Source organism: Zingiber officinale, chromosome 2A (assembly GCF_018446385.1).
Source record: "Zingiber officinale cultivar Zhangliang chromosome 2A, Zo_v1.1, whole genome shotgun sequence".
Taxonomy (NCBI): domain Eukaryota; kingdom Viridiplantae; phylum Streptophyta; class Magnoliopsida; order Zingiberales; family Zingiberaceae; genus Zingiber; species Zingiber officinale.
Genome location: NC_055988.1, coordinates 43920142 through 43947155, shown reverse-complemented (window position 1 = coordinate 43947155; position 27014 = coordinate 43920142). Strand labels below are relative to the sequence as shown.

Genomic DNA, 27014 nt, shown 5'->3' with positions numbered 1-27014 from the left:
TGAGGGACCCCCAGCTCGGCGGGGGCTGAGGAAACAGGATCCGCCTCAACCTCTGTTGAAGCGGATGGGGCAGCATCTGTTTCAGGGGCGGACTGCGCCCCCCCTCTCCCGCGTCTGCCGGGCGGCTGGGAATGAGACCCCGCTCGGCGAGCTCCTTTTTGGTGGCCGCCTCAATTTCCACGGCCTTCAGTTTCAAATGAGCGGTAGCCTTAGAGCGCCACATGACTTCAGCTGCAGTAAAAGAAATTAAAATCAATTAGACAAAAAAGACTAAGAGAGTAAAGAATTCTTACTCATGCGGAAGGGGAGATTCGCCCGAACGGGAGACAATCCGAAAATATACAACACCCCCTTGAGAAGCAACTGGTCAATCTTGTATCGCTGACCGGACAACCAGTTCGCCGCATGAAGATAGGCTGGATTGCTTCTGAACTTGCCGAGCTCCGGCTGAGTCGGCACAGCGGTCTGCCATTTGGTTCGGAATGCTGGCCGCTCGGGAAGTCGGATATAAAAGAAAAACTCCTTCCAGTGTTTGTTGGAGGTCGGCATATTGTCAAAAAATTTAAAGCCTATTCTACTTTGGAAAATAAAAGTCCCCAGCTCGGATTGTTTGGGGTAGAAGAAGAAGTGGAATATTTTAGGGTCGAGAGGGATACTGTGCAGCTTGAAGAGGACGACCATCCCGCTCAGCAGCCTAAAGGAATTCGGCACAAGTTGGCCGAGCGGGATGCGAAAATAGTTACAAACCTCTAAAACAAAGGGATGGGTAGGAAATCTAAGGCCACCCTGGAATTGGTCTAAAAAGAAACAGATTGTGCCGATCGGCGGGTCATGTGGTCGGTCGGTCGGGTCGGCTACGACTATTTCATAGTTATCGGGAATTCCATACGTCCGAACAAGACGCCGAGCACCCTCCTCATCAAATCGACTCTCCATGGTCAGGTACCAAGGGCCATGAACACCAACAGCGGGTGCAGAGGAGCTTGCCATCTCGGAGAAGCGAAAGAATGGCAAGAAATCGAAGGAAGGGAAACGAAAGGGGCGAAATGAATAGAGAAGATCTTGTAAGGGAAAGGAGAAGCTTACTGAGGGAAGGTAGACAGAAAGGATCACCAAAGAGCCGGAGACCAACAAGAGATGAGAGCTGGGACGGCCGGAATGATGCAGCAGCAGCGGGCACCTTCGACGGAGAATACGCGATGAAACAGAGAATGCGGAGTAAAAGGTGAAGACGAGGGCTTTATACGAACGAAGCTGGTCGGCCTCGTCCGTCGGATGCAGGTCACGGAAGACGAAGTCATCATCTAGCCGTCCGTTTCAAAATGACCGGCGTCCCATCGTACGGATCATCACCGCCACGCCAGAGAAGCCACGTGGCGCTCTGTCTCCAGGCACAATTAATGCGCCCATACCGCGCATGCTTCGACTTAATGGAGAGGATTTGCGTGATTTTCGAGAAGATCTAGACAAGCAAACACCCATGTTGAGCGACAAGACAACCGAAATGAAGAGTCGAACGACTGAATTTGGCAGAAGGGCCGAACGGCCCTAGAGATATTATAAGCGACTGGAAGGCGACGACCGCCCGCTCGGACACATAGTCCAGTCAATCGGACTCACTGGCTCCTTCGACTAGACTTGAAGGGAAGACAAGTGATCCGGCGGTAAGAATGGGGGGGCCCACCCTCTGAAGGGTCCGAGCGGAGCTATAGATAACCCATCCATGGGCTTGGGTTTCCGACGCTAAGGCAGGAGGATCGAAGGGCCGAGCGGGTCGCCCATTCGGCCAAGATAAGGGCGAGGGTACAAAGGTAGCCGAGCGGCCTATTCGCTTGTCTCGGGATCTGGGATGTCAGAGAAGGCATGTCTGATGGTTGGGCCGTACACAAGATTGCACGATGGAAGATCTCGCCGTCACATCATGGAAAGGTTGATACAGTAGCAGTATGGCCTCATGGACGTCTTCCTGACAGATCCATGTCTGGGCATGGCCCTTTTGACAGACCCATACCTGGGCATGGTCAAAAGGAGGTGGCTGCTTTGATTGGCGCGCCCAGGCTTCTTTGAGAGGTCTATATAAGGTCTCCATTTCTTCACCGGAGGTACACGAGTCTTCTACTTAAAAGCCACTTCTTTGCTATTTCCTTGCCTGACTTGAGCGTCGGAGGGCCGTCGCCGGGACACCCCTCCCGGCTCGGTTTTGTTGCAGGGAGCGCCACGTGCCCAAGTCGATCATATATATATATATATATATATATATATATATATATATATATATATATATATATATATATATATATATATATATATATATATATATATATATATATATATATATATATATATATATATATATATATACACACACGAGTGAGTGTAATAATCAAAACCTATTATTAAAGATGAAGATTTTTTTATCCTAATTGAGTTTCTTAATCACTAATTGATGTAATTATTTTTTTAAAAATGTATAAACTAAATTTATATCACTAAACAAATTTAAAAAATATTGATAAATTATTATAATAAAATCGTTAATTTCTTATTTGTAGAGTATCCATTTTTTTTAAAAAGGTGCTGTTAGAGTATAAATAATATAATACGGTAAAGTAGAGAAAAATTCCCAACGATAACTCGAATTTTGCATGTAATTCCCACTCATAAAAAATTTTGTTTTCACTTCCTACATGCAAAGTTTTATTTGCTTCAACTCCCTCATGCAAATATTGTGACCTAATTGCCCCTCAGATATTTTAAGTACAAAAGGTCCAAAAATGAGTATAATTCCTCTTAAATTCAACACTTTATATTAAAATCGAGTATATTTTCTATTAAATTGAGCATATTTTTTTTCTATTTTAATATAATTTCTCCTAAATTCAGTACATGTAAAAAGAAAATTTAATATATTTTTTATCAAATTAAGTATCATTTAAAGAAAATCTAGTATATTTTCTATCCAATTGAGTATCATTTAAAGAAAATCTAGTATATTCGAGTATATTTTTTATTAAAATTGCCCTTCATATTTTTTAGGTATAAATAGTCTAAAAATGAGTATAATTCATATTAAATTCAATATTTTAAACTAGAATCAAGTATATTTTCTATTAAATTGAGTACGACTTTTTTCCTATGTAATATAATTTCTCCTAAATTCAGTACCATTTGAAAAAAATCTAGTAATTTAAAAGGATTTATACTCATTTTTAGACTTTTTATACTTAAAATATCAGGGGCAATTAGGTAAATATATTAGACTAGGGAGTGAAAACAAAGAATTTTTCCAATGGGGAGTGCATGCAAAATTGTGTTTGTCAATGGAGACTGTATGTAAATTTTCCCATGTTGAGTGTATTTAAAGAATTAAACGGTGTTACAAATTTTATATAAAAAATGCAAAAAAATAATAAAATAATAAATTTTAGATATAAAAATAAAATAAATAAATAGATAATGAAATCCACACATAATTAATATTAATATTAATATTAAAATGAATATAAATAAATATTAAAAAAATAAGATGTTAATATATTAAATATGCTATTTAAAAAGGTAACATACATTAATGTTCAGACTAATACGAATGCGTATAAGGTATATTAATGTTGAACAAAAGTAACATAATCCACGATCAAAATAAAAATCAGGAACATAATTCATGAGCATAAAAAACAATAACATAATTAATGAACATAAAAAACAATAATTTAGGTTATGGAACGTGAATTTAGTCCGTTCTAATTAAATTTTAGATTTTTAATTTCGTATTTTCAAGGCACGAGTGGTTGGCCCAGGTCGGCCCAAAGCATGGCCCGTCTCCATGTGAGGAAGCACTACTCGTCGTCGGGTTTATTTCCGAGCTTGAATTCTAGGGTTTCGATAAATAGGCGCTACAATTTTAAAATAGCTGGATCTTAGTTCTCCGACCGACGGCCATGGTGTACCTCACTCTGGAGCAAGCGTGCCGAGAGACAAAGAATGATGCCGCCGCTACCACCATCCTCAAACTCTCTTACCGAGTTCTTACTGATGTGAGCTGATTCGCCTTTGCTACCAACCACTCGCTCAAGAAAGCTTTTGATCAACATATCGTGACTTGTGCCTCATAGGTATCTTGTTTGAGCAAATTCCGGAACTTGGAGAAACTTGATCTGAGTGGCAACTGCCTCTCGTCTCTCAAGGTGGGTTTTTATTTTTTGGTCCAGACAAGTTTGTGGTTTACCGCAAACGTTTATAGTTCAAAAGTTGTCTTTTCTGTTTTTTTTTTTTCATGTTGGTAACCACAGGATCTTTCATCTTGCGTCAACTTGAAATGGCTGTCTGTGGTAGAAAATAAGCTCGAAACCTTGGAAGGAATTGAAGGTCTCTCTAAGCTAACGGTGAGTAGTATAGTTCAGTGTGCTGTCATGAGATAGGACCAATTAAGTACCATTCATGTTTTTTTTTTCTATTTAAGCAACAGTGTCGTTTATTTTGCTTCAATCAGACTGATGTTATAAGTAATCTTCTAGCTATTTCTTGGTTTGTAGTATTTTAAGTGGCTAAGAGTGCTGGGGGTACGTGTATTCTAATGTATTGTCCAAAAAAAAATGTTGCATCCAAATGGATCCTCAATACTCCTTGACCATTTCTATCTTTTTTGATATAATTAATGTGGAGCTAATACTAACATAAATTGGATAAAGTAATGAAGTGAAAAAACTACCACTATAATTCAACAACAACCAAATCTTATCCCACTAGGTGAGGTGAACTATATGAATTCTTATACGTCATTGGACTATATCCTCTACTATATCATCATTTATATGCAAATAAAGTTTATCTTATTTTATTGTTGCTAATCAAATTTTTTTTTGACCTTCCTTTTCCTTATTTAATGTACATATTTGTCATAGTTTCATATTACGTAACTGGAACATTTATTGATTATCTAAGTATATGTCCTATCATCTTAAACATGTCTTCTGGAGTTTTACCTCAATAAGTGTAACTTCAACTTTCTCTCTAATATTTTCATTTCTTATTTTGTTCATCTTTCTATATCCGGACATCCATCTTAACATTTTTATTTCTGCAACTTTCATTTTCTACTCATGTGCTTGAGTCATAGTCCAACATTCAGCACCATGTGACATAGCAGGTCCAATCGTTGTTTTATAAAAATTTTCTTTAAGTGTTAGATGTACTTTATAATCATAAAAAACACTTAACACTCTTCATTTCAAGCACCCCACTTGTATTTTATGTAAGATATTTCTGTCAATCCCTCCATTCTTTTTGCAAAAATGATTTTAAATACTTAAAATTTTTAGTTACAGACTACTAGCCATCTCCTATCTTAATAAGTCTTATTACGTCTAATATTCTTAAACTTAAATTTTATATATTTTCGTGACTTTACTAAGCCTAAAACCTTTAACTTATAGTGTTTCTCACCAAGATTCGAGTTTAACATTTACTCCTCTAATATCATTTGCAAACAATATGCATCACGATACCATATCTTGAATGTGTCCAGAGAGTTCTCCCTAATTAGTGTAAAAAAATACGGATTTAGAGTGATCCTTGATGTAACCTTATCCTTATAAAAAAACACTTCAATTAATCCACTTGAGTTTTCATTTTTCAATATACATTATGCTAATTCTTCTCTTTTCTAGAATTAAATTCTCTATATAATTTCCCGTTATAAGCTTTTTTCAATGAATACTATAGGTAAATTTTGTTTATGTTCCTGATATTTTTTAATTAGTTGTCTAGAAGATGTATAACTTCTATTATCGACTTTCCAACATAAATCCAAAATGATTTTTGATCACCGTGGTCTCCTTAGTTTTTTTTATTATTCTTTTCCAAAGTTCATAGTATGATCTGTTAATTTAATACCCCTATAGTTTGTAAATTTTATACGTCTCTTTTATTTTTATATAAGGGAACAACTACTTACCCTCCATTAAGCATTTTTTTTTTTTTGTTTTAATATACATTTGAATAACTTTGTAAGTTGTTCAATACCTTATTTCCCTAGTACTTCCATACCTTTCGCTGGTCCAACTACTTTTTCATTGTATATTCCATTTAAAGCTTATTCTATATATGAAGTTTGAATTATACGATAATAATTTAAATTTCTATACACATTTGACCTATTTAAATTACTAAGTTGATTACCTAAACCTCATTAAAAAATTGATAAAAATATCTCTTTCATTAGTTTTTATTTCCTCATTATTTAATAATACTTTATTGCTTTTATCTTTAATACATCTTATTTGAAAAAATCTTTTGTGTTCCTCTGTCTTGCTTTCGCTATTTTGTAAACTATCTCTTTCTTCTTTTATTGTATCTAATTTTTGATATAAGCATTTAAAAGATTCATTTTTGGCTTCATCCATTCGTCTATTTTTGCGCTATTATATACTTTTTAAAGTTCTTATTCTTATAAGGGTATAATATCTTATAAGCGTTTTTTATTTTTCTTTCACTTTCTCCTATATTTTCTTATTTCACCACCAAGATTCTTTATTTGGTAGTGCACGTCCCTTTGATTCACTGAGTATACTCTTCACTCCTATTTTCAACTTTAATATCATCTTTTTCTATGCTGTATTCGAAGCTCGTTATATCCTCTCTTTAAATATGTGTTGCTTCCTATTCTTTAACTTTCACTACTTAATTTTAGAAGTTGTGCATATTTTCTTTCTATAGATACTATACTCGAGGCGTTATCCGACACTTATGATTTATTATTCCTACTTTTGAACATGATCAAATGTTCTTCTCTTTTCCCAATTTTAGGAGTTTTGTATATTTTTCTTATAACCTATGTTGGGTAGTTAAGCTTTCTCTAGGATGACATTATAATCTTTACAAATATTTCTATTACTTTTCTAAACCATAAGAAAGTCAATTTGTGAATTATCATTCCCACTTTTAATTATGATCAAGTGTTCTTCTCTTTTCCTAAACAACGTATTAGCTATTATAAGGTTATATGCTATCACAAAATTCAATATAGTTTTTTCTTTTTACTTCATTTCTTGTTTCAAACCTATAACTCCATGCATCTTATCATATTCCTTATTTTTCACTACTACATGCTCGTTTAGATCTCCTCTTATTAAAATCATTTCGATTGACGAAATATTTTATAATACCTCTTCTAGGTCGTCCCAAAATTTATGTGTTCATTTAATCCTAGGTGTATATATATATATATATATATATTATAATCCTATTTACCTTTCTAACTATTCAAAGACTTCATTATTTAGCGAATTATGACAACAATATCTATTCTATTTCTTGTTTTACTCTTTTCTGTACCATAACTTAAAATCCAAATTATCTATTATCTAATTCTCTCTTATCTTTGCCTTTTCTTTTATCCATTTTGTCTCTTGTACATAAAATATTAATTCTTTTAATTATTGTACCTACTACCTCCTTTGTTTTACCCATGAATGTTCCTAGATTCCATGTTCCAAATCTTAGATAGCTAGTTTTCCTATAATATTTATTTTTCCCCAACCTATAATGTGAGAATTCTTGCATATATAACCCAAGTTCTCATGGAGATATAGCTATCTTTTCTTAAATATTACGGTTGGATGGTGTAACGTGTTCCTTCCGAGGAATATCCTAACATTAGTACGATAGATTGATGGACTCATTCATTGAATATTTGCCTGCAAGTCTACGCTAGCGGACAATCTAATGTGCAATCCTTGCCCATTTTAATCTAGGCTTAGGACCGACATTGACAGGTTTTACCACTATAATAATCTTAATAAATTAGTTTTCTCTAGTGAATCAATTCAAGACATTGTTGAGGGTTGAGAACTAATCCACCCCACGGGCTAAACTAGCTCACCACCCCGCTGGGTTGAACTGATGCAACCTAGTATTATAATAAATCAGAATTGTTTTTAGATCACATAATTGGATTATTTGTTTTGGAGTTGTAGGGAGTGAGGTTTAGTTTGAGGAAATTTTTAGTTGAATTAAGGCTAAAACACTGTGATTGAAGCTTGATTCAATTGGTCCATTCTATCATTCTACACAAGCCTATAAGTACCTTGTATTCAAAGCAAAATCTTCCTTCTTGGTGTGAGACTATTCATGATGACACTCTTTGGTGACTTGAGGTTGGTATGAGGTCAATATGTATCACCGCACCTCAATTTATTCCCTATTCTTCCATTGCATGCCATTTGCTTCTCTTTATAATTGTCCTCTCTAACTTTCTTGCTAAGTAGTCCCAAGCATAGCAAAACTTCCTTTATAAAAAATCATATTTAGGTGGCTACTTCAATGTTCATCGACACTCAGGTCTCACATTCTTTACCGCTTCTTTGTCAATACTGTTAGAGCAAAAAAACACTAGGTAAATGATTTTGGGGGGGGGGGGGGGGGGGGAAAAATATTTGTTCTCTTGTTATATTCAGAAGGACACAAACATAAATTAATAGTTGAATGAAAATAAAAGTTGACAAATATACCACAACCACTGACATAGTTGTTTAACATGTTTTGATAGCCCCAAGCTTCAAGTCCACGACCCATGATTTGTTTGGTGGATCGCCTTTAGAAGCTTCTGTTCTTTCTCCTCCTTTGTGAATTGTTGGAGGTAGAGAAACCTCTTACAAGATTATCATAGTACGGATAGGAGGCTCACAATCACAACATTAGCTCATAGTTTTGGACAATGAGGTTCAATAAAAATAACAATAAGATGATGTCTGTTATCAATTTGTTGCTGTCTTGTTCATAGCTCTTCAAACTCATTTTAAAGCCTCTTCTTGCAATGAAATCTTGACACTATCTTGCTGATATATTGGTTCTTCAGACTGATTCAAGTGGGTCACAACCATTTTCTTTGTTTCCCTTGATGACTGTTTCATCTAAGGTTCTCCGCTTGATTGGCTAGTCGACTAGCCATGATCGAATCTAATGATTGCAATTTTTTTCTCCATTTCCTTTGATTTTCGAATCATCACGATCATTTTCTTAGTTTCCTTTAATTTCTTTGATGGTTGTTTCATCTAATCATAGGCAATTGGTGGATGAGTCAACAAATACAATATTCTGATAGTGAGTTAACTATCCGTTGATTGGTCAACATTTCCTATCAATTAACATATTTATTACGACCCATCGAATAATCTAGTGGTAAGTTTTCAGCCTCTAAAGTTTTACAACTTTAGGATATGAATTTTCTAATCTAGCCTCTAATGAACCTACTAATTCTTTCAAATCAAAATATTTACTTCTAACTTTATACAATGATCTAGACTGCTAAGTAATGAAATCATGTAACTTTTTTGAAGGTAGCTTTATTACCTCACTTACCATGCGTTATTTAACTCATTTGGTATAACTCCCCCTTTACTAGGGCTCCCATGGTTTTTATCTTCGGATGAGGTTGTGAACTTTGTTATTTACTCCATCATTTCTGGGTAAGCTATGATGCATCTCCATCTGATGCTTCTGATCTGTGCATTCTGTGCCATAGGCTATTGCTTAACTTTAACCTTTTCTTTTCCTTTTTCTTTCTTCAATTTAGGGCATTGGCTCTTCATGTGACCTTTACTATTAAAACATCTTACCTTTTGAGCTTTCTCTGTCTCTTTTCCTTTCTTAGCAACTTCTTTGCTTTTTGTATGTCAAGGTTAGAATTTTTGAAAAGCTTTCTCATCTTATCAGAAACACTTGTTCGTTATTGTTCATCGAGGAAGATTTTGGTGAGGACTTTAGATTCTGTTTCTTTTGTGCTTGGCTAAGGCTAAGTTGCGCCTCCTGTAATTCAATTCCTATCCATCAAGCTAGACTCGTGTAATTCCATAGTCGAAAAGAAGTAATCAAGATTACTTATCTCGAAATCTTTTTGACATATAATAAGAATCTACCATTGATATCCATTGTGGTAGCTCTCAGCAACATATCCATGTCACACATAAGTTTCACCAATACTTACTAGTCCATTTATTAGTTCTTTTAACATGCTATAGAGCTTTGCCACTAACTCTCTTTTTTCTAATTTCAAATTGTTGATATGACTCCTCAAAAGATCTCTATTTGCTAGCTTTGACTCCGAGGTGCCTTTATATAGTTCCAACTTGTCCCATAAATCTTTGGCGGAATAGTAGGCTCTAATTCGATTAATCTTATTTGTGGGTAGGACTCTCAAGATATAGTATTTGACTTTATTGTTTAGGTGTGTACCATACCTGATATTTTTTAGTCCACGAGTGATCTTTCAGAACATCTCCGCCTACGTCCTTCGGCATATCAAAGTTATGTTTCATAGTTAACATTAATTCAAAATTAGTACAAAAAAAAACCTCAATCTGGTGCTTCTATGTTGAGAATTCTCTTTTAAATCTCAATGGATGAATGCTCCTAGCTATTTATTTTTGATGATGCTTTAGTTGGTGGTTAGTCCTTCTAGGCAACAACTTGGATTTGATATCATTGGTTGGAGCATGATCGTTAGGTAAACACTAAAGGGGAAGGGGTGAATAGTGATCAAATACTTACAAATAAAATATCTATTCTCTTCTTAACTAATTCACAAAAATAAATTAGCAACGAAACAAAAAATATAAGAAGACAAACATACCACAATTGGTAACACAATCGTTCAACATAATTTTGCAGCTCCAAACTCCTAATCTACAACTTATGGTCTGTATGGTGGATCACCCCAAGAATGTTTATATTTTCTCTCTTCAATGAAGTATTAGAGGTTGATAAATCTTTTATATAATGATCATAATATGTATATGAGGCTCACAATAGATGTTAGGGTTTTTGAGAATGAGGCTCAACAAAAAATAATATAACAATATATATATATATTGCTATCTTGTTTGTAGACTTTCAAATCCTTTTTAAAGCCTCCTTTCTGTAATGAAATCTTCACACGGTCTTACTGATCTAGCACCCATTAGTGTCCTATCTTTGCCGCGATGATTGCTTTATCCAAGGTTCAATAGATGACCAATCATAGCCACCACTACTTGATTGATCTTGACTAATTCCAGTAGATCCTGACCTTTTCCTCCATTTCCTTTGATGGCTACTTTAACCAACATGCACCAATCAACTCGATTGGTTAACATAAATAATATTTAGTTAGTTTCTGAGTCAATTATCTAGTTGATCAACAATCAGTTGTCGACTCGACTTTTAACATTTCTAGTTGATTGACATGTTGACAATGCACCAAAAGTTGAAAGCTACCCTCACATGAGTATAATGTGCCTACTTTCACCAATACTTGTCTTTTGCCATGAGATTTTCACGCGTCAAGCTTTTTGTCCCCTGGATGCATCTAGTCCTCGGCTCCCTTCCCTTATTATACTTCTTGTTTGCTTACGTAGTGTGCGTCTAGCCATCTTATGTCAATCTTTTTGTCTCTTAATCATATTGATCCCTCGGCTATTCTTATGCCATCCTTCTTGTCATCTTACGTAGTGCGCTTCTGCCATCTCATGTGAAATTTTTTGTCCCTTAGATACATTGAGCCCTCAGCTCTCTCCTCGTATCATCCTTCTCGCTCCACTTATATTTTCTGCTTCCCAAGTACAACTGTCTCCAATGCTCCTTGTCCTACGGTCTTTTAGGTGTCATATAATTGAACTTTCAATTTCCAAATGGTTTAGTCCGACAATGTGATCAAGAGTTTTGATATTTGGGTAAAGAGTTTAAGTTATATCTTGTATTGTATTTGACTTGTGTGTCTAAGTGTGCGGGGGTTAGGTATACACACATAGAATATTCAATTGCTTAAGGTCAGTGGAAGATTTAGGAAGGGTGGTATGAGACGCTCAAGGGGCCGCAAGACATTAAGCATTGGGGGTGGCTATGCTTGGGAAGCAGGGTAGGCAAGTTGAGCGAGAAGGAAGATATAGAAAAGGAGATGAGGGCGCGGTGCGTCCGAGGGATAATAACCTTGGTAGAAGAATGCTATAGACGCATTATGTAAGCGGAGTGAGAAGGATGATATAAGAAGGAAGCCAAAGAGTTCGATGCATATGAGGGATGAGAAACTTATGGGAGAATGTCTTATGGTGGAAGATAGGTATTGCGAGCTGAGAATTAGCGAAGTTTTACTTGAGTGAGGGTAGAACTTAAATTATGAGTTGATTAGGGCAATGGACTGAAGGCAGTCTCTTGGAGCAGTCGATTAAGAAACTTATTATATGTTGGTTTCTGATGGTGTAGTAGATTAGGCCACAAGTTGACTGATGTAGTTGACTAAGAAACATTCTAGTTCGTATTTTTGTTGGGCAAGCCAAGTCAAATGATTGATCAATTGAGTATGTAGGTATTAATCCAAAGAATCATAGGAATTGGTTTCAAGTCGCAAGGATTTAGTCATGGCCATCCTGCGTCTAAAGGCCACGAGCAACAAGAACAAGTTTAAGCTATTATTTTACTCTATTTCTTTGTTAAGCCTCTTTATAAAAGCTCTATTATTATTATTATTATTATTATTATTGTATCTACTATTAAATCTTGTAAAATATTTTCCACCTTCCATATTTTATCAAAGAGGAGAAAGATATAGGATTCCCAGAGTAATGCACCTAAAGGATCATAGGCTGTGGACTAATAGCCAAATCTTGACTTTTGATCTAAAGACAAAAAGGAAAATGATTTTGACTTAGCTAGTAGATACATTTTATCTTGTTATAATGAATAATCTATTTAATCTAGTAAAGGTCTAAATCTAGAAAATGTATCATCATTCTTCTCCAATGATGAAAACTCAACTTTGACTAGTTGAATGATTTCAACGTCTTCATTCTACTATTGTTCCTTCAGGAGTTTTGAACAAATGAAGTATTCAACGAAAGGGGCATAGGATTGTGTGAAGGGTGGAGCAGTGACAATGAAGATGCAGATGTGGTATGATAGATATGACGGAAACATAAATGGAGCTCTACCAATCTTTCATGATTTTTTTTAAGAAGATTTCTTTGATGTTTTTACTAAGCAACTCAGTAAGACTTGATTCATGTACAGTGACAAGCTAAATATATTTCTGCAGATATACGGGGTGCTAGAAATAATTGGTTGGTCTCACATCACTAATTACTAAATGTACTATTAACACTTTTGTGTTGTATATAGAGGTTTGTAATCTCTTGTTTGATTGATGAAATGCGACTCTAATTATAACTACCTCTATAACATACTTTTGTATTATGTTAGGCATCAGTTATATCAGTGCATTTGATGCTAATAAGTGCCTTTTTTTTTATGGATATTAAGTAATTCCTGTAAATTTCATTGAGGTTTTACTTGTGTTCTCCATATGACTTAGGTGCTGAATGCTGGCAAGAATATGCTACAGAGCATGGGTGGGATTGAATCTATAACTAGTCTTCATGCTCTAATCCTGAATGGTACCTATCTCATATTTACTAAAATCAAACTTTAGCATCGTAGCTGTGTCTGTTGGTAGCAATCATGTAGAACTGAATCTCCTAGCTTTATCTTTATATGGATTCTTTATGGCACAACATTTTATACAGATAACAAGATATCCTCGATTTGCAAGCTTGATCAACTGAGCTTTTTAAATACGCTTGGTATGTTTTCACCCAATTTCTACAGTTCGTGTACACATTCATTCATGATGAGACTTGCCTGTTTCATTCAGTAAATTATTGATACTCCCTTTGAAAAGTTCAGTCAATATATTCCTTGTCTGTATATGAAGTTGTTAAGCCCTCTTATAAATATGTTAATGATTTTCTTACTGTTGCATTTTTAATATATATATATTTTTTTTGCATTTGTATTCTGTTTACCATTACATGTATTATTTAAGAATTTCATTTTGTTCCTGCAAAACTTTATAATCTTATCAGTGATACCTTAATTCTGGAATGCAGACATTGTATTGTTTCCTTTAAAACAATGGAGCTATAATATTGCATAGTCATTTGATAATAGATTTAAATACATAAAGAATGAATAAAGGGAGAAATTGGAATGAATATCTGTAGAATGTCATGAAAAACTTGTGCACATATTGCAATGTTGAACATCACTAATATGTTTATAGTTATCCTTTGAATATCCTTTCACACTAGTCCCTCTGCTGCGTGTTATTAAGTTTCTTTAGTAGAAAAATGCACAAATGTGGAGATGGTGTTTCAGAGACTATGGAAATTTATATAACTTTATGTTATCTCATTATCAGTTCTTTCTCGGAACCCAATTCACGATATTGGTCACTCTTTGATGAAGGCGATATCTATCACAAAAGTATGATGCTTTTGCATGAACTGATTACAGTGTCGATGTTTAACAGATGCACAACCAAATGATTTAACTAGAGTTATCTTGTAATTTATTCCAGCTCTCTTTTTCTCACTGCCAAATTGAGAGCATTGGGTCTTCCCTTGCCTCGTGTGTAGACCTGAAGGAAGCTAGATTTTCTCATAACATGATAATGGTATGTTTTTTTCTCAATTATATTATTATTGTTCAAATTTATTATATCTTGCATTTAATTGTGTAAAATTCGTAGATGCCAACTATCTTTCTTTTGCTTTTATAATATATATGCTGCTCTCATATTACTCGCAAAGATTCGAGTGCAGGGTTTATGATCTGTAGATAAAATGAATGTGTCAAATGTTATGTAGTAGTTACAACCTATCTCAGAAACTTGGGTAGTTGGTCAAGGTCTTCTTTATAATCTTAACATTTCCCAAACATATCGGTGGGCAACTAGATTGACTAGACTGAAGGTCGACACATTGACTAAGGCTTAATTATTATTTTAAAACTATTGTTAATAGAAATATTTGAACAAAAGGTCTCTTGTTTTGCCATTGTGTTAACTTTGGCTAGACAAATACTTATTCTGAAAGCTATTAGGAAGAAGATAAAATTGAATTCATCATGAAGTTTGTTGATGAAATCAAGCGGCAATCAGTTTGGCCATTTTGCTTTATTTTGGAGTGGACAACAAGACAGTGATACTATATTTAGTAGAAGAAAGAAAACAAAAGACAGCTCGGTGCATGAAACTTGAAGCTCTTGCTAATGTAGGTTCCGATGAAGTGTCGGACCACATTGGATGTATCGTACACATTCTTACCCACATTGCATGAGTCTGATTTTGCTACTTGAACCTGTGACCACAAGGGGATAAGTAGATCGAGAGACTAGAGAGGGAACATCTCAGCGCTTTCAGTACATTGTCAATATTGGGAATGTTAAATATGCAATTGTAAATTTTATATCTAGATATATATAAGATGAACTAGGACATTGAAATTCTAACTTATTTCATAGTCACGAGTTGATCCCAAGTTTCTTTTTCCCCTTCTATGTTCTTGTCATGGTTCCTACTACAAAGACTAGCAAAGGCACTATGGCAGACAGCAGCACTACCAATTACTAAATTCTTGAGTGGCTGTATTAATGTAACAGAATGTAGATGACAAAAGTAGCATATTAACTGATTATGCAGAAACATGGTGTGCTACTGTAGTAGTTGATGAGTTTTGACTGTAGCTGTGATGCTAATTGTTGTAAAACTACTGCTAGTTGTAGCAACTAGCAAGTGCACATCATGACTTTCATCCAGTTCCATCTTCAACCACAGAATTCTGTTTACATAGTTTATCATTGTATAATGTTGCTCAGCATCTATGTCTTAGTGTGAAATGGTATATCTGTGATGTTTGTGTGGAGGTTGCTAAGTGAGTGCACATCACATAAGGCGTTTGATACTTTGTTGTTGAAGTGATGGTTGTCTCCCCAGACTATAGATTTATAGGTTTACAATGGTAATTCTACAGTTTACCTTCAGTCATCTACATTATGTTCTCTTGTCCTTGAATTCTTTAAGTGCAATTTATACAAGTGTCATTAGAATTCTGATCAGGTGTGCCTTTTAACCAAAGTTGTTGCAAGAATGCGGTGGTAGTTGAACCAAGCTGGTCATAGAGGCAACCTTATTAATGTAGGTAAAAGAGTTGAAATTTTGTGTGGCTTCTTATTTGTTGAAAAATGGTTATTAATTCAGAAGTATCTGGATATGTTGAGAACTGGATTAATCTTTAAGTCAGATGATTGATGAAATTTATATGCATTGGATCTGAGATAATGAGAAAATAACCAATGTTCAAATACGAAGTCTCTCCATCATGTTCTTTAGGAAACTCTTAGTCGAACCAAGGCATCATCATCCATTGGCATCTTATATGCCTCAAGATAAAAGAGACAGGGAAGGCATACAAGGTTGAGGATTTGAGGAGTCATACATAGGGAGAGCTAGAAATGGAACTGTTTCAGTGAATTTGTTACCTTAATTATTTTAGGCAAACTTGCTTGTGATAAAGCGAAAATTAGTCTCTTTGTTTTTTCTGTCTCCTGTCACTTCTGTGGAGGAACAGCAGTTGCTGTACCTGCTGCAGCTGCTCATCTTCTTCTCTGTTGATCTTATTCTATTATGTTTCTTGGTTGATCAAGGCAATAGTTGTTTAATCTTGTGACCTTCTTCTCCATCTCATGTCACTTTAATAGTGTAATGTCTTATCTCTCTACATTTCTTTTCTGATTTTTCTCATTTCCATCTGATCTCACGGTAATAGTCTTGTCTCTCTACACTTCTTTTCTGATTTTTATCTTTTCCTTCTTTCATTTCAGAAGCTTGGTAGAAGTTAGCCTGCAGGTAATAAGAATGTTGATATACTTTGTGGAGAAATTTAATCTGTGGAAATTTCTTTTCTCCTGTTATTGCTTTGAAATCAGTAACAATGATTTGAACTGCCACTTTTTGCTTCTCTTCCTCTGTGTTCTCCTCTTCGAATTGGAACATCTTTTTTTCTTTTCCAGTAATCATATGCAATTATCTCTCTCTTTCTCTAAATTGTCTTGTATTATCTTCCTCTTCTGCAATGTTTCACACTGGCTGGAGCAGTATGTCAGCAGATGATAGGACAGTCAATTTTTTGCATCTCCAGGCAAGGATGTATCATTTGTATATTGTTTTCCCCTCCCGATTGCTTCTGTTATGCAGGACCACTGCATAATCACTGGAACTTCCTCCCTTGCACATCATCTCTTCTTGCCTTTCTTGATTACTATGAGGAAACAAAATGTGGATTCCAATTGTTTCTTCTTGCTGATCTTTTCCACCCATCTAATTCAGATTCAATCCAGCTGATCTTGATCTGGATGCCAGCTTGGCAAGAGTGTAGTCAATACTGACTAGTAAGTGATGACTTCATAGTATAAAATAACACAGATTGGTTATACAAAAGTTGGATATTTTAGATTCATTTGTGAATTATGTAGCACCATCAACGTGCAGTTTTATGTGAACATTGGCATTAAGTTGAGAGCATAATTAAGTTATTTAAATTAAAGATGCACAATGTTTGCATTGAATAAGTTGAGAGCATAATCAAGTTATTTAAATTAAAGATGCACAATGTTTGCATTGAAAAAGCTGCACCCAGTCAATGGCTGGCATGTGTTAGGTTTAAAATGGAATTGAATCTTGGCACAATTGTTTGTCTTGGTTACTAGTACAAGTGATTCTGTAACTGTGCTATCTATTCAGTCAACTAGAATTTCCATGATAATTGCTTCGATAATTTTACAGACTCTTCCTGCTGAGTTGGCTAGGAACTCGAGTCTCCAAAATTTGGATGTAGGAAATAATTTAATCGAGAATTGGTCAGACATAAAGGTCAGGAAGTAATCATGCTGATCTGTTATTCTTTGTTTGCCTTGTGGATTCCATTACTATCCTACGTTTACTATTTTTATTTGACAGGTCCTTTCTGCATTGCACAACTTGAAGAACCTCAATCTGCAAGGAAATCCTATTGCCGAGAAAGACAAATTAACCAAGAAGGTGAAATATCCTCTGCTGTTGTATTTTTTTTTATTGATCCAAACTTTTTAATCCGGTAAACAAGTTTGTATCTCGTGTTTTTTTATTGCCATATCAGCTTAAAGAATTGGCACCGAACTTGAAGATATTTAATGCTAAACCATTAGAAAGGATTGATAAAAGCAAAACTGCAGCTCGAACGGAAAGATCAAATCCCAGCAAGGATGATCTTCCATCTCATGCAACTGACCATGCAGCAGCCAAAGTCACCAAGAAAAAGATGAAACTAGATAACACCTCTATCAACGCCAACAACTCCGGTAAAGGTGATGCTGCAGTTCGGACTTCAAAGGATGTTGAAGTAGAAAAGGTTATTGAGTTGAAAAAATTGAGATTGAAGCCGAAAATCAAAACTCAAGTAGTGATGGACAATGACCCCATGAAGGATTCTTCCAAGATACTCCAACTCCAAGGGAAAAAACTGAAAGGAGATGAGCATTTGAACGAAGAGCAAAAGGACCCTGAGGGTGCTGATGGTGCAGAAGCACGATTTGTCAATCTTGCAGCTCGACATTCTGAAGAAAACAGGAAAGTGAGAGAACTGGAAGCGGGTGGAGAAGTGGTAGCAGTGATTTTGGATCATGCTAAAAGACGGAAAAGGTCAAGAGGCACATCAGGTGCTTTAGCATTACAGCTCTTGTCCTCCCCTTCAGAGGTGGGAATGGGAGGGCCATCAGCATGGGATGATTAGTTAATCTTACAATGGAACTCATCCAATTTTGGGTTTTGTGCCAGAAGGTTGTGAATTATCAAACTCAAGACATTTGGTTCGATTTATTCTGGGTATAATTCTATAACCATGAATAATGATTCCTTACTGTTATTGGGATCCTTAGCCATTTGAGTTTGGAGAAAAAATTCACTACCGACGAGGGAGTGGAAAACGTGGATGGATGCTCATCATATATGGGATTATGGTTGACAATTAATATGAATACTTTGGTATGCCTTTTATTATCAAGATGTGTTGTTGTTTTTTTTTTGTCCTTATTGCTATTTGACATTGTTCACGTGATCTTTGAAGTTTTCTCTGAGATTTTTCTTTTTACTATAATATGCTTTTTCGTCTTTGTTCATCTTTTCCAAGGTTCTATTCTCACAGGTTAGCAATTTTAGCATCTCTCATAGGCTTGCTTCAAATATTTTTTTTTAATACCATGACCGAGATTAGCTTGCTCATGAGTAGCTCTATCATTTTTGGGCGATTTTCCAAACTGAGTACTTGGTTTTGCATATTATCTAAAACACGTATCCATTTTTGGATAAGTGTCTCTTCCTATTCCCTTTTTTATAAGACCTCTTCTTCGTTTTTTGTTTTTTTTATTCATTCGAAATTTTTTTTTGAACCATTTTATTATAACTCCTAAAAAAAAAAAAGCTAATATCCTATTTCGTCTCCATTGAAGGGTTTACGGTAATTTATCAAAGGACGTACTTGAAAATCTGAATTTATCAAAAGGTGTACACTACTTTGGTATTTATCAAAGAGCGTATTTTTTTAAAAGCATTTCCTATTTTACCCTTCTGATAATTTGACTTTTTCTATTGTTTTTCTTTTCTTCATTATATTTCTCTCATTTCTCTCTCTCCTCTGTCGGCAGAATATATGAATAACATTAGTCAATCTTTAATCACATTTTAAAACATTTGAAGAAGTCAAAATAAATAATGGACAACATATTTGAACTCCTTGCAATTTTAGAAATCCACAGGAACTGAAATGGGTGCAATCGGAGCTTTCTAGGTCGATAAGTGGGTTTCGGTCAAAACCCACTGATGGACCTAGAAAGCTCCGATTGCACTCATTTTAGTTTCTATGGATTTCTAAAATTACAAGGAGTTCAAATATGGTGTACATTATTTATTTTGGCTTTTTATAAATGTTAACAAGAAAAATCAAAGAATCAGCATAAAAGCCCACGTTGGGCCTGATATAGAATCATATCAGGCCCAACGTGGGCCTGATATCATTCAATATCAGTCCCACGTTGGGCCTGATTTGAGTCCATATCAGGCCCAATGTGGACTTTTTTTGTCAATTTTTTGATTATTCTTGTTAACATCTATAAAAAGCCAAAATAAATAATGGACACCATATTTGAACTCCTTGCAATTTTAGAAATCCATAGAAACTGAAATGAGTGCAATTGGAGCTTTTTAGGTCCATCAGTGGATTTTGACCGAAATCCACTAATCGATCTAGAAAGCTCCGATTGCACCCATTTCAGTTTCTATGAATTTCTAAAATTACAAGAAGTGAAAATATGGTGTCCATTATTATTTTTGGCACTCCTAATGGTGGACCAGAGGTTTTGAAAAATCCTAAATCTCTTTTTTTTTCTTTTTTTTTTTGTTTAGGCATGATATGAAGAGATATCATGCCCACGTTGGGCCTGATATCTCTTCATATCAGGCCCAATGAGAGCCTGATATATCCCAATATTAGGCCCAATGTGGGCCTGATATGAGAGATATCAGGCCTAGTAACAACAAAAAATAAAAAAATTAAAAAAAAAAATAAAGAGAGATTTAGGATTTTTCAAAACCTCTAGTCCACCACTAGGAGTGCCAAAATAATAATGGACACCATATTTGGACTCCTTGCAATTTTAGAAATTTACAGGAACTGAAATGGGTGCAATCGGAACTTTCTAGGTCGATCAGTGGGTTTCGGTCAAAACCCACTGATGGACCTAGAGAGCTCTGATTGCACTCATTTCAGTTTCTATGGATTTCTAAAATTACAAGGAGTTCAAATATGGTGTACATTATTTATTTTGGCTTTTTATAGATGTTAACAAACAAAATCAAAGAATCGGAAAAAAAGTTCACATTGGGCCTGATATTGAATGATATCAGGTCCAACGTGAGCTTTTAAGTCAATTCTTTGATTTTACTTGTTAACATCTATAAAAAGCCAAAATAAATAATGTATATTGAACTCCTAATTTAAATCATAAACGAAATGAATCGAAAGGTCCATCGGTGGGTTTGACCGAAACCACCGATCGACCAAAGTCCGATTGCACCCATTTCAGTTCTTGTGGATTTCTAAAATTGCAAGGAGTCCAAATATGGTGTCCATTATTATTTTGGCACTCATAGTGGTGGACCAGAGGTTTTGAAAAACCCTAAATCTCTCTTTCTTTTTTTTTTCCTTTTTTTTTTGTTTAGGCATGATATGAAGAGATATCATGCCCACGTTGGGCCTGATATCTCTTCATATCAGGCCCAATGTGGGCCTGATATGAGAGATATCAAGCCTAGTAACAACAAAAAATAAAAAAATTAAAAAAAATGAAATAAAGAGAGATTTAGGATTTTTCAAAACCTCTAGTCCACCATTAGGAGTGCCAAAATAATAATGGATACCATATTTGGACTCCTTGCAATTTTAGAAATCCACAGGAACTGAAATGGGTGCAATCGGAACTTTCTAGGTCGATCAGTGGGTTTCGGTCAAAACCCACTGATGGACCTAGAGAGCTCCGATTGCACTCATTTCAGTTTCTATGGATTTCTAAATTTACAAGGAGTTCAAATATGGTGTACATTATTTATTTTGGCTTTTTATAGATGTTAACAAGAAAAATCAAAGAATCGGCATAAAAGGCCACGTTGGGCCTGATATGGAATCATTCAATATCATGCCCAACGTGGGTCTGATTTCATTCCATATCAGGCCCACGTTAGGCCTTATTTGAGTCCAAATCAAACCCAAAGTGGACTTTTTTGCTGATTCTTTGATTTTACTTGCTAACATCTATAGAAGACAAAATAAATAATGGACACCATATTTGAACTCCTTGCAATTTTAGAAATCCATAGAAACTGAAATGGGTGCAATCGGAGCTTTCTAAGTCCATTAGTGGGTTTTGACCGAAACCCACTGATCGATCTAGAAAGCTCCGATTGCACCCATTTCAGTTTCTATGAATTTCTAAAATTACAATGAGTGAAAATATAGTGTCCATTGTTATTTTTGGCACTCCTAATGGTGGACCAGAGGTTTTGAAAATCCTAAATCTCTCTTTATTTCTTTTTTTTTTAATTTTTTTATTTTTTGTTGTTACTAGGTCGGATATCTCTCATATCAGGCCCACATTGAGCCTGATATGAAGAGATATCAGGCCCAACGTGGGCATGATATCTCTTCATATCATGCCTAAACAAAAAAAAGGAAAAAAAAAGAAAGAGAGATTTAGGGTTTTTCAAAACCTCTGGTCCACCACTAGGAGTGCCAAAAATAATAATGGACACCATATTTTCACTCCTTGTAATTTTAGAAATTCATAGAAACTGAAATGGGTGCAATCGGAGCTTTCTAGATCGATTAGTGGGTTTCGGTCAAAACCCACTGATGGACCTAGAGAGCTCCGATTGCACCCATTTCAGTTTCTATGGATTTCTAAAATTGCAAGGAGTTCAAATATGGTGTCCATTATTTATTTTGGCTTTTTATAGATGTTAACAAGCAAAATCAAAGAATCGGCAAAAAAGTCCACATTGGGCCTGATATGGACTCAAATCAGGCCCAACGTGGGCCTGATATGGAATGATATCAGGCCCACGTTGGGCCTGATATTGAATGATATCAGGCCCACGTTGGGCCTGATATGATTCCATATCAGGCCCAACGTGGGCTTTTATGCCGATTCTTTGATTTTGCTTGTTAACATCTATAAAAAGTCAAAATAAATAATGTACACCATATTTGAACTCCTTGTAATTTTAGAAATCCATAGAAACTGAAATGAGTGCAATCGGAGCTCTCTAGGTCCATCAGTGGGTTTTGACCGAAACCCACTGATCGACCTAGAAAGCTCCGATTGCACTCATTTCAGTTCCTGTGGATTTCTAAAATTGCAAGGAGTCCAAATATGGTGTCCATTATTTATTTTGACTTCTTCAAATGTATTAAAATGTGATTAAAGATTGACTAATGTTATTCCTATATTCTGCCGACAGAGGAGAGAGAGAAGTGAGAGAAATATAATGAAGAAAAGAAAAATAATAGAAAAAGTCAAATTATTAGTAGGGTAAAATAGGAAATGCTTTTAAAAAAGTGCGCTATTTGGTAAATACCAAAGTAGTGTACGCCTTTTGGTAAATTCAGATTTTCAAGTGCGCCCTTTGGTAAATTGCCGAAGGGTTTACTTTCAGGGTAGGACAATGGCTTACCTTCCACGTGTTGAGCTTCGTCTTTGAGTTTGAAATTGTCGTGCAAGGTAGGGCAGTTACCATCAAGGTTGCCACTGTGATCAAGAAGCTCCTTTGTAGCATTGGAAAGGCTGCGTGGATAGCTAGCATTATTTTTTTCATCCTCATAGTTTCCTTTATCATTGAAATGAATCATGAGCAGTAGCTGAACAAGTTGGAGATGCAATAGTCGGCCTTCCTTGGTGCCCCAACGCCTCTTTATACCATCGCCGCACTATTCAAGTGAGAAAATGAATGAGATGATTATAGTCTAATCCAATACACTTTGATAGGTGGTAGTAGTAATTTCTATTTAAGGTAGTCACATTAAATTTGATGAGTTAAAAGTGCTTCGGTATTTTTATCTAATTGAATCTTGGATTTCATAAGGATTGTAGAGGATTATCCTATTTTAGTTATTTTTCGATCATTCCTTTTAATGATGGTAGAAAAAGTGTTCAAGAATTAAGACAAATGAACTTCTATAAATAATCGACCATGATTGTTGATCTCTTAACAATTTTCAGTATTGTTATGCATCCTGTATTAGAAACAGATACTACTTAGTAGTTAGATATGTATTGTGTTTCTTTTTCATTTTACATCTTTTGGTGATGAAAGATAGATGCTTAAATTTTCACATATATACAGTATACATAATCAAGTCATCATGCCCTTTGAGACGTCCCTATTTTTTTTTATAAACTATATGGCTGCGGATATCACTTGCACATACTTCCCAAAATGGACTCTTAATTCAACTACGATATATAGATACTCTTTAAACATAAATTACTAGCAACATGCAGTTCAAAATTTATTCTTCAAAGAAAGACACCTAACTAATGTGGAAATTACACTGAAAGATCTTCAGGTTGTACTGTCATTGTCCTGAACTAGCTCACTAGTCAACCACGTAAAATTTTAGTGAGCTCCCAGGCTAAGGACACCGGTCACACTTAACCACATAATTACATAAACATGGACATAAGCATAATCATGCACCTAACATAAACTTGATCACTACTTAAACATGGGCATAAACATAAATCTTAGCATAGCATGCAAATTCGTAACCTAAGCTTAAACCTAACCTGTACATCAACCTAGCATGCAGTTTCATAAAGTAAGCTTAAATATAAACTTGTGCACCAACATGAACATGAGCATGCATAACAACTTCTACATGGTATAATCGTAAACCTAAATGTAAGCATGCAAATTCATATCGTAAGTTAAGCCTAAACTTATACATCAAGAATTGGCTACTTCTACCTAGCAACAAGTGTGGTAGCATTAACTCGTGCATGAAATCTCCTAAGAACCAAGGGGATTCATTTATCTTAAAACTAATTCTACCAAACTATATTCTGATTTTAATTCCGTTGGTTAAATTAAGAGGAACGGTTTGCCATTTCATCCAAATTATCCATAAATCATCTTGGTTCCATTATAAAATAAAGAAATGAATTGGTAGGATCATATGTAATCTAGCCATAAAAATTCATTTATATCACAAGACAGAAAAGGACGTGTAGATAAGTTTCCACCATTATATATGCAAGTGTCTCCGTAAAGGTAGATCCGCTACCTTAGCGGCCCCCCTAGTGCCGACCCCACGGATATGGAGGGAGGTTCATGCAGGTACACAAGCCATAGGCACATGGCGGGGTAAACCCCAGGTCGTCAGTTCCTGAGAATCGACCCCTGGCCATTACGCCAGAGACATCATGCGCCCACCGTCTTCACTACACCCTGGGGGCTGCAAGTGTCTCCTTAAGCGTGCAAAAATGTTGCTTCATGGAAATCAAAAGTAACCTACTGGATGGCTCCATTGCATGAACATGGAAACAATTAATAGCAAATGTCATGACATCTCTTGTATAAATAACTTTCAACCAAATAAATTTTTCTTAACTTCGAAAGGGAGAAACACGTCAGTAAGTTATAGTGAAACGCCTTAACCCAAGAATCGAATATAAAGACATGATTAAAAACTAAGATGATTGCACTTAGAGTTGTCGCTTGCAGGAATTAAAACCACCTAAACTAGACTCTATCAAATCTGAAATCCACATCAATACAATAATTTGGAGCACAAGAAAAGAACCTAAACCATGAGATTATCTTCCTAAAATAGTAAAGATTATTAAATGCCATAGGATCCGAATTCCACGAGTTATAGAAACTAATTAAAGCCTTAACAAGATAGAAAACATGCCTTTAATTTTCTTAGCTATCGGCTCTCCTGTTTTTGTCTTCTCTTGGAGCTCTAGAATCAACGAAGAACAATGGGGAGGGTGGAGCTTCCTAAGGTCAATTGATCCAAAAAAGAATATGGTACTTTTGAAGGTAGGGATTTTATAAAGATGGAAGATTAGGACTTTGTCTATATTCTATCAATTAAGTTATATATTTTTTATTAGTAAATCTTTATAAAAAAACATATCCATATATACCATTTATAATTCCTATATTATAATATTATAATTTCCTAATTATTATCTACAGGTAAGCTACGTTGATCCTAGTTTTTTTCCTTTATATTATGTATAATATATTATTTATATGGATCAAATTATATATATATATATATATATATATATCAAAATATTATTACACGGTTCTTAGATACATATTTTTTACTATATATTATATATTATATGTACACATTTCTTATATAATTTATATTACATATAAATGTTTGTAATCCATATATATATATATATATATATATATATATATATATATATATATATATATATATATATATATATTTCTATATTAATTAGATGAACAATTTATATAAAAATTTCATATTTTTATGTCCTATTATTTTTTCTAATATAATTGATTAATCTAAATTCCCTAAGGCTAACTTAATTAATTAAATCTATTTACATTAATAATTTTTTAATCACATCAAATGAATCCCTTAATTAAACCATTGAGTTTCCGGATACTACATCCTTCTAATTATTATATATTGAAAAAAATACAAGGGTATTATCTAGTATCACAATTCTGATTACTAAAGATTGATTGATGACTATTTTAGCTATTACAACTCACATCTTCAACTAGCTTATTTTTCTCTTATTTTGTACCCTATTGCAGATGAAGTTATCTTGATTTGTAATATTTGCTTATTTGAACAAAGATCATGTATTATGATCAATAGACCTCCTCCTTGTTGGCCCTGGAACGGGTTGGCGGGGGTGCTGGGGACGAGCGTATTCGCCTTTTGCCAGCATGTACTATGATCAATAGCTTTAATAGAAACAATTTAGAATTTACAAAGATTTCTTAAGGGCAGACAACTTCCATTATTTATTTTATAATTCTCTTAATATTGACTGAAAATTATAGATGACCTTCTAACTGATTTGCTCCAAAAGTATAGTTTTAAGTTGATCTTATGTTTTTCATATAACGATTGGTTTGTTGGACTTTAAACTATCACTTAGATTATATTTTTTGGTGCTAGAACTTTAGTTTTCTAATTAGTCATTGTTGGTCTCAGTGCGGCCAGCAAGAGGGGAGAGGAGGTGAATTGCCCTGAAATTACGAATATACCATTCTCGTTCTTTCAACTTGAGTTAGAAAAACACTTAATAAATAAAAAGAAAATATGGATAAATGAATACGAGACTACCAAGATTTACTTGGTTTCAACTAGGAAGACTGCTAATCCAAGGGAATGTGAACACTAGCAAAATCTCCTTCTTCGAGAAAAGTCGGAGGCGGAGAAGTCCCGTACAATATTTAAAAGTACAACTAGTAAATACGAAAAATAAAATGAAATTAAAGTATATAAAGTGTTGTATTCGAACAGGAGAACAAACTCTCCTTTTATAGCCTCTAGTCAGAT

At 34.9% G+C, this 27014-nt stretch overlaps 1 protein-coding gene across 1 annotated transcript; it reads left to right on the top strand.

The window, feature by feature from the left end:
- The first annotated feature begins 3866 nt into the window (after positions 1 to 3866).
- On the top strand, positions 3867 to 18905 carry LOC122041082 (protein phosphatase 1 regulatory subunit 7-like). Its single transcript, XM_042600650.1, has 10 exons — positions 3867 to 4037; positions 4116 to 4187; positions 4293 to 4385; positions 13343 to 13424; positions 13554 to 13610; positions 14228 to 14292; positions 14387 to 14482; positions 17651 to 17737; positions 17825 to 17905; positions 18003 to 18905. Exons 1-10 carry the CDS (start codon positions 3942 to 3944, stop codon positions 18633 to 18635), a joined length of 1362 nt encoding a protein of 453 aa, XP_042456584.1. The 5' UTR covers positions 3867 to 3941; the 3' UTR covers positions 18636 to 18905.
- The last annotated feature ends 8109 nt before the right edge of the window (positions 18906 to 27014 follow it).